Raw genomic sequence first — 15,641 nt, 5'->3', positions numbered from 1 at the left:
TAATCTAAAAATGTTTCTCTTGTGACATACCAGATGTCTGACTGAAATCCAGAAAGAGAAAATCTATTGCACTTTGTTAACTTTTTTTCCCTAACAAACGAAATGTAATTAATCTGGCACAGCGTACACTTGAAGCCTATAAAAATATTTACTCATGAACAAACTGAAACTTAGCAAGTTACTACACCATCAGAACACTCATTTCACACACAACCCCCCCCAAAGACCACACCACTTGATCATAACATTGCTAACACTTGCTCTAGTTTGACCACAAGTTAAGCTTTCCGACTTGACACAACAGATTAAAAAAAAAGACAACACTTCACCTACCCTGGTAATCGATCGGACATATCCAACAAAATACTCCTCCATTCTGCTTGCTCAAAACGCCAAATTCGAGCTGTCCCATCTCTACTGCCACTTATGAACCTTGAAGAAGTTTTACAGGATAGTTAATTCAATTTCAAAAGAATTTGCTTTAGAGTATATTCAGAGTTACACACCACCACAATTTAAAACAGTACAATGAAAGACTGAGAGAAGTGAAATCTTCAATTTGTGTGCAAAAGAATTCTTTACAGTAACCTGTCCATTAACCTTCTTTCCAAAGGGCCAGGAAATAAAGAGTTTTCTGAACTGAAAAACTGAATAAAGTTGTAAAAACGCGAACAGAAGCAAGTCACGAAGTTAAATTCAGTTCACAACCTCAACCTGAGCTCCTTCTCAATTACAATACTTTAATGAAGTGTTTTAAGTAACCCAAACTGTAGAGTATCAGATACTGAGGCAGAGGAAGAACAGATCAGCACAGCAAAACCCGAGATGTTCATACCCATAACTGTGCATAAAGGAAATGACCAACAGTGGTTTACTTTAAGATACCAAGGTACAAACCATGGCAGTTCAGGCTTCTATTTCATGAACTGCTGAACTATCCATGCAGCACAATGGAAATTCCTACAGAGAACAACTAAAACATTGGAAGACATGCAAAGATAACCACCCTAGTCCACAAATCAAAACTCTGTGAAAAGACAGTTTGCATGCTAGGTGTATGTATCATGACTGTGCTCTAATTCGCTGCAATTAATTTTAATAATAATTATAAATCTTAAACATCTTCCAGAGAAAGTGTCACCAAGCAAAAGAGCAGAAGTTTCGCCATTTTTTTTTTGGCACTGCCTTGAAAAGTAATCCATGTAGGTGACGCGGATGGACCAGTGCAACATGATGACCCCCAAAGAGAAGTACAATTGCAGAAAAACACATTTAAAAGGAAGACAACTACAACTTCCAAACTGAACACAGATGACTAGCATTCTTAGTCAGGTATTTGGCTTTCAAGAAGAGAAAAAAGCCAATAAAAATAAAGCTGCAACTTATGGTTGCAGATGTAAGTCTACCCTGAAGGATAAAATCCACATCTTCATCAGTGATAGGCCAATCAGAGATCAATTTTGACTCCACTCTGTACTGAAAGTATGGGTGAAGTTTCACATATGGAATTTACACAACTCTTCCTCCTACCCCCAATTCAGCTGTAAAATTCTGTTAAATCCATTTCCTTAAAAAAATAATAATAGGCTAGAAAAAAAAAAAGAAAAGGATTAAAACTTCTAATAGACCATTTGCTTTGCATTTTCCCATTCCCTGTTTTGATCCAATACTTCCCAAAACTGAAAGGTGAGGAGGGGGAAGAGGAGGTTTATGAAGCCACTAATACATGAGGCATGTTAAAAAGTGGTAACATTCCTCCATGCAAATAAAAATCCAGCCAGTCCAACGACATCAATAGAAAGCTGAAATAGACAGCTGAAACTTAACTATGCTCTCCTGGATTAGCCCAAATTTCCCCTTTGAGTTCTAAATAAGTAGAATTTTCTTACTAGAAACCTCCAGGTGACAAGAATAATACATTCTTATTTCCAAAATAACATATTGTTTGTTCACACTTGAGCATCTTTCAACATACCTATCACCACTGTTAGAAAACTGAATGCTGTCAACTTTGTCCTGTAAGAAAAAGTACAGTTTGTTAGAAATCACGTTTTTAAACAGGAAATACGGTTCTGACAAATCTGAGCTTAGTAAAATCTGAAACAATGAATAAACTGTACATTGTATCATTTTTAACAGTTTTAACTGCAAGGTCAACCAAGTCCAACAAATACCAGAATTCACTAACCGTTAATGCATTTAAAATGCAAGTTTTTAAAAAAGCTCCAATTAAATATGAAGGATTGGCAGATGAAATAACTGTCCATTAATAACCTGGCAGCCAATTAACTCCTATTTAAATATATATTTCCAATATCCTAAGCCAACTACAATCAAGAGGAATCTGTTGTTCCCACCTCTACTTACACATTCCTTAAAGAAATATACAATTAGTTACTGATTTTTATAGCAATAAAAACTACAGGAAAAGTAGACAGCACACCCAGATCAGTTTACTTCAGAGCTGCAAGTCTTCTCTACAAACAAAATATATACTGAACAATCCTTATCACTATAACATAAATGGTTCAAGTCATATTCAGTATTAGAGAAGACATATCAAAGCAAACAAAACAAATAGGAGTATTTTAACACCTGCCCTTGAAAGAGCTTTAAGAGTTCAACTAAATCTAAATTCTCCATAGTACAACTACAGATTCTTTGTGCATCAAGTGCTGAAAAAAAATGACTGAACCTTCAGCACATGAACCTAAGCCAAGTTTCCCTTAGATTCCTTAGAAGACAGAGTCTACGAGACTAAGGTACACAAATAAAAAAGACTATTTTATCCAAGAAGCTCTTTTCCTAACAAGTATCAGTTATATCAAGAAAGCAAGTAAAGACAGACAGCGCACATTACATAAAGCACCTGGGGAAACAACACTGCACCAGCAAGCTGACTTATTACTTAGGAAGTATAAAGTAGCTTGTACAGCTACTGAAGACATGAATAAAGGTCAAGACGAACAGAAGAGAGATTCTGAAAACTCAAACCCATTTAAAGATCTCATACAAAAGGTGCGAAATGGTAAATAATTTGAGTAATGAAATCCACATTCTCAGCCTATCTACTTCCTGTATGCAGCATGTACTATGTGGGTGGCTGGGCACACTTGCATCAGAGGGAAGCAATCAAGCAAACCACGCGCTTTAAAATTAGAGAAATGTATGACATCCAGCTGAAAAGACAGAATCCTAAGTATCGCCTTGCTACATTCCAGTCTTTAAAATGGTCGTCACATTGAGATGACCGGCCAAAATTCTGCATAAGTTCTAAAAATACTCAGCAAAAGAACATTGCTACAAACCCACTAACAACATTAACGTGCAACTTCAATACTGCTTGAAGTGACTAACTATTAGATTTAACAATCTTACTTACAGCATGACTTTCCAATTCAGCTATTTTCTCAGGCATTTCAGAGCCAAAAAAATACATCCTGATGACATGGTCAGTGCTGCCAGTTGCTAAAAACATACCACCTGTTATAAAAAAAAAAATTAAAAAAAAATCAAGCAATAATTAAGCTACTGTTAAGAAATTAAAACAGATCACCATTTCTCAGATGCCTAGTCAAAAAAAAAAATTATCTGAAGAGGGTAATTTTTTTTGTGCTCTTCCACTGACAGACGTGGAAGGAAACGCCCCTCTTGCCCCAGAAAGCTCTCTCAGCCATAGTAAAAATAAACAGTCATACTCAGCATTACAAAGATTTTAAAATGTACTAACTAGGGGAATGCTGAAACATCTAAGGCTACTAACTGCGCACAGAGGCCTTCAATGATGGGGAATATGGCTTGTAGTCATCAGAATTATCTAGATGACCCTTTTAATGTAGCATACAACTCACCTGCGGCATATGAATTGCTTCAAGACTGGTAGAAGCATAAGTAAACCAGCCTAAGTACACCAGTATTTAGCTGTGGTGGCAGCAAGACTAAGATCCGCCTCTCAGCACCTGTAAGTGCTGTCAAAAAAACCAACCCCAACAAATAAAACCTCAAAAAACCCCAAACACAACCCAGGGCTATATCCTGACAACGTTAACAAGCTACACTTTGGTTTGCATTTTATTTTTGAAATTCTCCAGCTTCTTCTAACGTTCATGCTGTCTGTACGAGCAAGCCTTCCTATAAGTCACCCACATGATTAGAATGAAGAAAGACTAAAGCCAGGAGTAAAGCACGTTTACAGACACATTTGTATATTCTAAATAAAAAATAAAAAAAAAAAAAAAATAAAAAAAAAAAGAGATCTTTATGACTATCCCTGCATACAGCTGGCACAGAATCAAAAGCTCCTCCTATTGGCTGTAACCACTTCCACTGCTGTTCACTGTGGTATCTTAGAGAAGTGATTTTGCAAATCCCTGCCATTATACTAAGGGATTAAACAAAAACAAAAATCCAGTAAAGATGGATAAAAAGTAAACAAGCATCAGGTGACTTTTACTTCTGTAAAATCACAAATGGCAAAAGGAAAACAATATCAAATAGTTCAACAGTCTTTCACTGTTAGCTAAGGCAAGTCACATGATTAAATAGTGTCAACAGGGTAATGACACACATATATACAATTACTTACTGCACAGCTGCTGGTTTTGTGTATTTTAAAGCTGTTACAACCAGAGTATTACAATAACTACTTAGGAGGAAGGAAGAGAAATCACAACTAAACCCCATCTGTACATGACTTACCTACACTGAACGAAGAACAAAGCATCTGAACCCCTGGTCTAGGTTTCTCTGTGAATTTCACTGGCCGATTGCTTAAAAAGAAAAGATGCTTGAAATGGGACACACAGAACTTGGCTTTTTATCAACATTTCAAAACAGAGGTATGTTTCTTCAAACACCTACATAACACATTCTTCTTAAATACACACAGTAACATCTGTAAATCTTGTGCAGCAGGATGAGCAATAAGGTTTACTTTTCAAAACTACTGTACACATACACAAATGGTACTTGAAGCCCACACAGCTTCTGACTGTTTCTGAAAGATGCTATGACCTAGCAAGGATAATACGACATACCAAATAACGTTTACCCTCTCTCATCCTTCGCTAAGTATGATTTAACCCCGCCATAACATATCCATGAAATACTGAACTCTTGCCCTCACATTATGAGCCACCAACAGTACACGAAATAAGGCCTACCAAATACCATTACTGCAGAATGCTGTGCAAAATCGCAAGATTTTACAGAAGTAAATAAAAGTTTTGCGACATTTAAACCACCGTGTGCACAAAGACTGGCTTCCTCTTCTACAAGTCATATACACACTCTTTCAGTTGACAGGGCCATAATCTCACAGAAGGTAGCTACTAAGAACCACATTAAGGAGAAAGCCAGCAAATTGCGCCACTTCCAAGCATTACAGGTTTCTACTCACTATTCTGTTGCTTTTCTGTTCAAGTGTTTTCTGCTTGTCAAAGGAAATGTTGAAGCCTTCAGTGTAAGGATATTTCTTATGTTTGTATGATACGCAGTACAGAGATTCAAATCCTAACAATGCTGCTTTGAGATCTACCCACATTTAAGCCAATTTAAGTCCATGCTTAAACTAATTTAATCAATGCTTACATCTCAGTCCTCTAAATCAATTTTAGAAGGACAATAATTAAGGATCCAGTTTAAACACTCTCCTCCTATAACTTACAGCCCTAAAAGATTTTCAGATGAAACTGCGCCTTTAATAGTTTTTGTTGCAATTTTACACCCTTAAGATCACAAGTTTGATTTAAAAGGCAAAATAATCTTCTCCTTTCTGAAGTACTATTTTTTTTTTAAATAGCTGCTCTAATGTAAAGTGGATCATTTTATACCAACTACTATTACACGGCACAACACTGAATGCAGACTGATCATCCCAGATCTCTTCTTTCCAGTAATAATCTATTTTTTCTGTACAAATAAACAGCAATCACACAGAGAACATTTAAAAAAGATCCTGAACATATTCTGCATGCAAGTTCTGCAAGCGATCCTAAAACGAGAGGACTGTTGAAAACTCAACACAAACAAAAGGCTTTATTATAGTATTCCAATATATTTATGTTTGCAGCAATTCTAGTTGTCCTACATTTGTACTTTCAGTGTAGTAAGAAGTTAATGTGTCTCCCAGATAATCACCCAGGACAATGCAATAACACAAATTCGTAAAGGACACAGTTAGTGATGGTGCTTTAAAATAATTATATAATAGATTATTTCCACAACATACTTTATTATCACAAAAAATCAAGTATTTTTAGCTAGTTAAAAGCATTTGACTTATTTTAATCAAGCATAGTATGGCATAGAGTCAATCAGCACCCCATCTACATACTTGAATTTCATGGAATCTGTATCCCATTGCCAAAAGCAAACAGTTCCATCTGCACCAGTAGAGACCATGTATCGCATGGAGCCTTTCACCATCGGACTAAACTAAAGAGAAGAGAGTAAAATCAGACATGTACAAAAAGAGGTATTTAAAAACTGTTTATGAACTTCTAAAAACATTAACATAAGACTTTTATTTACTCTGGATTTTTCAACTAAAATGCTAAAGCAGTTGTTGATAACAGTCATTTTTAATGTTTAGAAAATAACATCTCCTATTATTTTAAAATAAGTTTGTGGTCTATGTTTCAATTATCGCATTATATAAAATCAATTCATTCACTGCTTTGTTTTCGAACTCTTAACTAAGCACAATCACTCACTAAAAATTTTGTCACTGGATAAAGTAATGAGCAGAGTAAAAAAATACACGGAAGTTTCACTAGACAGACCTACTTTTTAAATTCTGTAATTAAGCAGAGCATCAGTTATGAGACAGTTCAAGTATGTGTAACTCAGCATCACATATGAATTTATAGGAAGTCCTCACACATACTTCCTTAATACATGAATTTATTGCTATGCAGAGCTACCCTTCAGAAAACTTTACAGAACATAAGTTACACAAGTTGATTAAATTGTTCAATTACAACTAATATTGTTGGAAAAGGCCATATAAACTGTACGTATTGTAATTACAGTATTTTTAAGAATACCTAAACTACAACAACAACAAAATCACCATACAGTAAAAGAAACACCACAAATAAGTGCTTTGCCATTAAAAAACAAAGAAAAAAAACCAGCAATGAATGCCACAGAAACTCTGCAAACATGAAGATCACTCTCGGAGGCAGCATTTTTGAGAAAACTGCAAAATTATTTTTTATACTGAACTTCACAAGCTGGTGGGTAGCTACTCTTCACCACTCACAGAAGCCTGTTTATCTCATTTGAGAACACAGCAAATCTGGATAACGAGCTACTAGTTTGTCTGTTAAATAAGGAATTACAAAGGCCAAAACTACATGGGATCCAAAGGACTACCAAGAAAGTATTACAATGCCTTCAAATTTAAATACACAACATATTACACTGAATATCTTTGCACTTTTGAAATAACTTATATTTTTGAGATTAAGATATATACCCACATCACAGAAGTTGTAAGAAACACATACTGGATCAGAACACTGACCCACATAAACCAGCATATCATGTCTCCAGCAACAGACAACAGGAGGACACAATATTTCCCAGAAATTCTCTTTGGTTCCAACAACTCAAATATTACAGCTAGTGATCTTTTTTAAGTGAAGAAGGATTCCTGTCATTATCTTTAGTTAAACACTCAGGAATTTCAGGGAGGCAAGGAACTTTTTTTAAATTTTTTTTTTTAAAGAAAAGTAGGCTTCTCCTGTGGTTTTGCCTACTTTTTGACATCAATATTTACATGTTCAGATTTTAATATTCCCACAGGCATTCACACAAATAACTTCAGTCATCTGAAAACCACAGTAACAGGCACAGTGAAAGTTATTTGCCATTCATGTGCAGCCTTCAAGGGAAGCAGAACATCAGTTTCTTGCACTGGGACATGAAAAAGTAAGACGTACACTTGTTGAGTTACTTCTTAAGCTAGTAACAGCAACCACAAAGTACTTTTCTCCACAAACAGAAAATCAGGTACTAATTTTCCTTTTCCAGAAGTTACAACACAAAGACAGAAGGCTCTATTGGTGTAGAGCATTCATGTAACGGTTTCTCAATTTCAGTAAGCAACCAAGGAAACTGGTTATTTCTTATCAATATGACAGCTAATCTTAGGGTGTCCCACCAAACTAAAACCTACTCCTAAAGCAGACACTTAACTTTTCCAATCAGGTGCAACAGTATCTTTCCCCCCCCCAAATTATTTCTTGTTTTCTACTGTTTGATTAAAATACCTTTGAACTTCGCACACCACACTGCCAAACGAAACTTATCTTTGAGTTTTGCGAACTGTCTGCTCCTTACAATCCATCTACATTATCTGTGCTTCAATACGTAGGAACACTTAAGAAAACATACCTGTAATGAGGTAATGGACCCTGTGTGTCCATGGAGGACCGCAACTGGTGCGCAAGTTCTTAGACACCACACTCTGATCATTTTATCACAGCTTCCAGCCGCAATCATAGTGTTTTCGTAATTGACAGCCATATCAGAAATCTCTGCTGAATGTCCTCGTAATGTGGCAAATAATCTGCCATTATGAGTTGACCAAATCTTTACCAAACAGTCATCTGAGCCCTAGAAAGAAATACTTATTACGCTCAGCAAGGATTTTCAAAGACAATCAGGGTAAAAGTTTTAGGTCTCCTTTAAAGAACCTAACTATGTTTTTCCACAGCTTAGTAAACCACTTCTACTTAAAACCATGTATGCTACTTAAGCTGAAAGAAAGTCATCTGACCAACACTAAAAAACCCCAAAATGTTCATTTGTGATTCAGGATTACACTGCAGTCACCACAGATCTATACCTCATAATGCAAAAAGTCTGGAATAAATTTGAGGGGATTCTTTACAACAATGGCAAGGGCCAATGAACATACTGTTCTGTACAAGCAGTCTCTCCTCTGCCACTTCATGTAGAACATGAAACCTGCTTAACATCGAACTGCACCACTGAATAAAACTCCTGCATCACTGTCAACACCTGACCAGACATGAAGTACAATGATTTCTTACATGCTTCCAACCTTTAACTACATCAAATTGTTCTACTTGAGCACAGCATAGAGCTAATCAGCTACATTTTAACACTACTGATATGCTAAAACTCCTGGAGGTGGATAACATGCATTCAAACTTGTTTTCCTTGCATCCATCTAGAACTATATTCAGATTCAGATCTAGTCCATCAACTCACAGTAAATATTCTGTGTCCAGTCCTATCAAATGCAACACAATACACAGAAGAAAGATGGCCAAGAATCCGCCTGTGCATCTTGACATGCTGATACATACTTCCCGGAAACGAAGTACTGAACTTTGCATATCCAGTTAATTGTTTTGCTCGATGCACTTCCACTAGAACACAAAGAAATCAAAGAATGAACATACTGATGTTTAAAGCAGGTCTATTCTAAACATGTTTTTATTCAACTTCCATTAATACATTACTTAAGGACTTACTAGATGTGATTTTCAGATTTCATAAAACTGTATCTGAAGCTTTTGTATTTTCAATTTTGTCTACGTATAAAACCAAGACAGTATTTTAAACTTGCCCCAATCAAAACTTCAGTCTCTAAATAAGAAGTGCTAATTGTTCTCTTTATTTTCCTATGGTCTTCTATACCTGAAATCATACAAGAATCCTTCTATCTAAATAAGGATTTGTATTTTCCTGTAGGCTTATCTTTTTAATACAGGGGCTTTATAAAAGAAAAAGATGTCAGTCAGAGGCTACTGTCTCACTCCTGCTGTGAGCAGACCTTTGTACCCAATACCTCCCTCCAGTGAAGTCATATGAAGTTCTCCAGATAAGCCTCCAGACCCAGTTCTGAGGTGCGATTTTCAGTGTCGTAGCAAGGCCAGTATCAGGATACACATTGTATGCTCACAGCAGGAGCGATGAGTGTTGAAAAGCGCTTACCAAGATTTGGTGGTGTGCCATAGTTTACAGGAATTTCAGGAGGTCTTCCTCTATGAAGAGCAGCAAATGCAGAGCCCTTCCAAACAGTGTTCCTGCAATCTTTAAAACCAATCAGTTGAAGTTCATTATAAATACACGTTAAAAATGCCAAGAGAGCTGCAGTTCAAAAACAAGGTAAAGAACATATCTAAGGGTGGTCTCAGTCACACCATTGAAGCAACTAAAAAACCAGGAACACCAAATGCCCCAAAACTTTCATCAACAGCGTAGCATCAGGAGAGAAAAATCCATTTAGTATAGTAACAGAAGGAGGGAAAAAATCTGATACAACCAACCACCAAACTCTGAAATTACTCCTAAACAGTGATGCCCCTGCAGTTAATCTAACACAAAAGTAACTTTTCAACAGAATTTTTCCTACTTGTTCTCAGTGCAAAGCACTTAAGACTTTTAACATATTCATGAATCCAACCCTTCCAGCTGGACAATTCTGCAATTCTTAAAAAAAATTCCCACACTGACAGTGGTTTTGACACACCTACGCTGAAATCATTGCAATCCTGATTTTCAGGACAGAACACTCGCTGTCGTTCAGTGTGCACCCCTTAAAGCAGTTAGGACAGGTAACTGAAAACACAACAGTATCCCATAAACCCATCTCACATCATAGCATCGAGCTACCCAACAGAACTTCATACAAACACATGAACACCCGCCTCCTAGAGACATTCAGAGAGGTAAGTCTAAAGCTACCATCTACTCTATCAAATAAAGTATGTGCTCACACATTGCCAACCACCGCCTTTAAGTTACAGCCAAGGACTTTCCTCCTGCGTATGTACGGAATTCACAATCACCAATTTTGATGCCCTTTGCATTAACCAAGAAAACTTTCAGAAAACTGGTATTACCGTCTCACGTTTGCACTGAACAGAGTACAACAGCTACCGCATTCAAAACCAACACCACACCGGGAGATGTTAGGGAAGCAGCACCTGTGTCCTGATGATTCACTGTATTGTAGTAACACTGAAAACTGGCCATGTTCAGCGGCCTCAGCACTCAGAGCAACAATAAGTCTCCTGATGCAACGTGAAACCTTATTTTCACAACAATCAATATATAGTTAGACCTCTAATACACAGATCACTGGTGTTCGGGTTGGTTAAACACAGTACAGAGGAAGCGTGGTTTTCACCAATTTTGGTGAAAGCTCACCACTTTTAAGTATTACAAAAGTCTTCACCATATACTCATGAAAATGTATCATACCCATTTCAAACAATAAACAAACCATACCTTTTGCTGTACGTAGCAATGACTGTCTCCCTGCACCAAGTAAGGAATTCACTCTCGAAATGCTGGGTGGTATCTCCTTATCCAGTATAGGGCCAATACGCTTGCAGATTTGTAACAAATGGTCTGGAGCCACATGTTTGTTGGACAGCACCTGACAGAAATTTGAGTTTTAAAAACATATATGATACATCCAGAAGAACTGAATCTAAAAGCATTAATAATCACTGGCATATTAAATATTGTTGAAATATTTTTAAGTTCAACTTACAAAACCAAATCAACTCTGTTAGGCTCTGATCTAGTAAATTCAGCGAGTACTCCCCAAGAACAGGAAAGCTGTAGTAAAAGTAACTGCAATGAACTACTTCACATCAGCATTTCACCACCAAAAGCCTGCAACGTTCACACGTGTCACCTCTTTGTGCAGCACCCTACAATGACTGCTTTCGCCCAATTCACCCCATTATTTTTATTAAAATTAAAAAATTAAATTCTAACCCTCATAACTCAAGATCACAGAGAATTTCATTGTCATCAAGCACAAGAATTTATGCAACTTGTACTTCAGTCACACAGTGCTCGTTCAGTAACTGCATCCTAGTAGGTTTGAGTACAATCTCTCTGGAAACAGTTTCCTTGAAGAACCAGTACTGCCTAGCATAAGACTGCCCTACTTCCTTAAACCAAAAGGATCAAAACAGTCCATTCAGGAAGGATCCCATACTATCTACATCTAACAATCTAAAAAAATACACCCACACACACACTCAGGTGTCTCAGTCAAGAACAGATACGTGTGGGTTTTGATTGTTTCCCCCCCCCCCCTTCTTTCTGGGAGTTCAATGAAAAAAAAGTCAATCACAGTAATGCAGAAGTTAAACATGCAAAGCAGAGCTTACACGGACACCAAACCATCAGAACCATAAATTTAAACTGTTGAGGAGGTCTGACTCAGCAGGCACAAACGGCCCCACGCTTACTCCACTCTCTGATCTGGCCACGTAAAAACCAGTTAGACCCAGTAGCCACGCTGCTACTTCAGCAGCCAGGCTGTTCCCAGCCGATCCATTCAGGAGAGGCAGAGGGCCACACCAACACAGGTTTGCGGCCTCTTGCCCAGGTAGCTCAGAACACAGGCAGGACTGGCTTGTGCTTACTGTGCTGCGCCCTGAGCCTACTGACGGGACTTAGAGGAACAAAGTCCTGACGAGGCTGACCTCGCTGTCAGAGCAATGGGAAGAAAAATACCACATGCTGCCAGGTAAGATCTGTTCAACAAAGAGTTGCCCAAACGCACAGAGTATTGAGAATGCACAGTTTAAGCCACAATCTAACACCTGTTTTAATAATAAAAATTCAAGTAATGTATAAAGTTTGCGGGGGTATATGTTGTACTCCTGGGGGGGTGGGGAGGTGGTAGTATTAGTAAAATAGTTAACATTACCACACAGCCAAATATATCCAAGAAAATCAGCTCAACAGATGCTTCAGATTGATTATAAGAAACATATTTGGTAGTCCAAAGACTACAAAATGCACTTTTTCTATCATTTCTTCATAAATTTTGCCTCTTGAATTGGCATAGAGCAATACCAGCCATGACATTCAGGACAGAAAGCTCAGCATACTTTATGTCAAGCTTTATAAACAGTTTTGTTTGCACACCATCATCAGGAAATATACATTCCAAATGCAATCCCCGATAAAAGCATGCACATAAAACCTTGCAACTCATTTCCTTTTTAAGTAGTTTTACTCAGCTTTTGGAGGGAACAGCTAGTTTAAAGTCTTGCTCTGATTCCATGATGAACAAAGAGGAAAAGAAATAATTGCACCACATGATTGCATTTGTCTGTGGTCTCTGTAAATCCAGAGTGAGACCAGTGGGACGATGAAAGGTTCCCAAAGCCCCTCAAAAGCAGAAACTGAAACCTTCACAAGATTAATTTGGACATTCTGAAATACTATTACCCCAGGTAGAGATTTCTTTTAAATTCTATAGGAAAACTAGGTAGAAGTAGCACATATTAAGGAATTAATCTCACAACGGTATATGAATAACAAACAGCATATGGATAAAAAACCTGTACTTAAGTCAGAAGAATCTACACAACATCTGCCAACATCATCACTTTTTGCCAGAAAAACTGGGGTCAAAAAAAACCCAACCAGCCAACAAAAAACACACCCAAACAACCCTTTTTAAACTTAATATTACTTTCATGTTCACTAAACTCACGTTAGAGCTTGAAAGTATTCCTATTTAGCAAGACTAGGCTTTTTAGCAACTTAAAGCATTAATTTAAAACTCATTTGCTCAACTGACCACACTGACAAGTAGAAGAGAGGGAATCTAGTTTATCATTTAAATAATTAAGAAAACGTTTTAAACAAAACTTCATTCCTTCTCTATGCAAATATGATTCTGAGCTCTTCAGCTGTTACAAAAGAGGGACACAGGGATTTAACTGTAACAATACACAAACTGATAGGTAAGGGAGAAGTCGGTCAACTAACCTGGAATGCCTGAATCTTAGGGGGAAAAAAGTGAGAAGAAAACAAGATCAACTAAAATAAAGCAGGATAAACCCATGCTGGGCAGGCACCACCAGGCCATCACTTCACAACTGCCAAATGTACTTTGCCATTTAAGAAGCAGTAAAATAAAACACCAAGGAAAGACAGCTTCCCATTCTGAAATGGATATAAATTAAAACACTTAGAGCAAACACCACCAGCCATTGAAGCCATAAAGTACCTGCTCTTGAGAGATCACTCATATCTTCCTAATATTTAGAAACAAAGCTACGACCAGTGAGTCACCAGAGATAAAGAGCATACTCATAGGCACCAGAACTGCCAACCCTTGATTTCTGAACAGCGATTTCATTTCCTAATCTGTTGAAGGGGACCGATGAAGGAAGCCAACCAGAAAATACCGTCAAATCAAAACCCATGTAACAAACTTGCTCATGAAACTCTGAAATGAAACCTTGCTTCAGATTGGTTCTTCCCTATATGTAGGCAGTGGCATGTACCAACGCACAACGCCAAGCTCCACCTCTGCTATGTAAACAATATCCTCAATTTAAAACACCACTTGTGTTTTTGTTAGTCTAATGTAAAGAAATTAAGGGCCCTTCCCAAAATAACTCCAATGTTTTAACAAAGCCGGAATGAAACTGGACGGTAAAGCTTCGGGCTTACCTTTTAAAGGTAAAGGGTCTAACAACAGTGTTATCGTCTTAATGAAAAGTTTGTTTTTTAAAAAAAAAAAGCCTCTCACCAATTCTTCATAACTTCTATAATGCTCGTTTCCTTGCCAATCCAACCTTTTAGGAAGCAACTAAATGGAGGAGAAAAAAAAAAAGTGAGTGGTTAAAGGCGAAGGAGAGATAAATGACATCCAAAACAATGCGAGTTGAGGGGAAAGAGTTGAAAAGTTGAGTGGAAGAAACTTGAATGACTTGTAAAGTAAAGGAAACTTTTGACTACAGCAAGAGAGATGATTTCATCAGAGCCCACACAGACCTGGTGCTGCTCCAGCTCCTGCACCAGCACCTGCAGAGAAAAGGGAAGAAAACCCAGCGTTAGGGGACGAGCAAGCCTCCGGCTTCTCAAGCGGCTGCTGCCGCGGAAGGGCTGGGGAGGGGGAGGGGGAACGGGGGGACCGGCTGTTCACACCTCCCCTTCAATCCTCTTTGCGGCAGCGAATGGCCAAGGGCTCCGAGCCTGTGCGCCCAGGTGAGTGTGCGGCGCCCCGTACTCACCTTCAGCGCTCTCCTGCAGGGCCCGGTCGTCAGGAACCGAGCGATGAGGAAGTACAGCTCTGCAAGAGACACGGGGAGAGACGGGGATGAGGCCGGGGCTGGCGGGGGGGAGCCCCCGGGGGTGACTGTAATTCATCATCACGGTCAGGAAGATGGCGGCAGGGAGCGGCGGCGGCACCGGCAGTAGCTCTCGCCCTGGCCCGCGGCCGCCCGCGCCCCGGCGGTTTTACCTGATTCAATGAGCGGCAGCGACACGCCGCCGCCGCAGTTGGAAGAGGCCGAGGGCTCAGCCATGGCGGCCCCGGCCCAGCGGCTGCCGCTCGTTCGCTCTCTCGCTCGGTACAGTCGCTGCTGGCGGCGGCCGCCGCTGCCCGGGCAGGGATTAGGGCTCAGGCAGCGCCTGGCGCGGGCAGGGCCCAGCTCGGCATAGCCCTGTCAGCGCCGCCCCTCCCCCACCGCCAGCCGCCCCCCCCTCCTCCCCTCTCTTCCCCTCCCCTCCCTTCTCCTCCGCGCGCGGGAGCGAGCCGCCCCCGCCCCCCGCCGGACGCCTCGCTCGCGCTCGCGCTCCGGCTCCCCTCCCCCCCGCCCTGCGCTGGCGTT

General features: G+C 39.2%; 1 protein-coding gene across 1 annotated transcript in view; it reads right to left on the bottom strand.

The window, feature by feature from the left end:
* BRWD1 (bromodomain and WD repeat domain containing 1) overlaps positions 1 to 15,335 on the bottom strand; it is a 59,546-nt gene extending 44,211 nt beyond the window's left edge. Inside the window, exons 1-13 of the mRNA XM_086477657.1 lie at positions 15,272 to 15,335; positions 15,042 to 15,100; positions 14,803 to 14,832; positions 14,558 to 14,617; positions 11,272 to 11,422; positions 9,973 to 10,071; positions 9,244 to 9,404; positions 8,401 to 8,622; positions 6,335 to 6,435; positions 4,699 to 4,769; positions 3,383 to 3,483; positions 1,976 to 2,016; positions 334 to 432 (exon numbers count right to left, since the gene is read on the bottom strand). Of these exons, the coding sequence (XP_086333783.1) occupies positions 334 to 432; positions 1,976 to 2,016; positions 3,383 to 3,483; positions 4,699 to 4,769; positions 6,335 to 6,435; positions 8,401 to 8,622; positions 9,244 to 9,404; positions 9,973 to 10,071; positions 11,272 to 11,422; positions 14,558 to 14,617; positions 14,803 to 14,832; positions 15,042 to 15,100; positions 15,272 to 15,335 (1,259 nt within the window). The remainder of the gene's footprint in view (positions 1 to 333; positions 433 to 1,975; positions 2,017 to 3,382; positions 3,484 to 4,698; positions 4,770 to 6,334; positions 6,436 to 8,400; positions 8,623 to 9,243; positions 9,405 to 9,972; positions 10,072 to 11,271; positions 11,423 to 14,557; positions 14,618 to 14,802; positions 14,833 to 15,041; positions 15,101 to 15,271) is intronic.
* Positions 15,336 to 15,641: the final 306 nt, after the last annotated feature.

Source organism: Leptosomus discolor, chromosome 1 (assembly GCF_034619465.1).
Source record: "Leptosomus discolor isolate bLepDis1 chromosome 1, bLepDis1.hap2, whole genome shotgun sequence".
NCBI lineage: Eukaryota > Metazoa > Chordata > Aves > Leptosomiformes > Leptosomidae > Leptosomus > Leptosomus discolor.
Note: the sequence above shows the minus strand (reverse complement) of the source record. Positions and strands in the feature narration are given on the sequence as shown.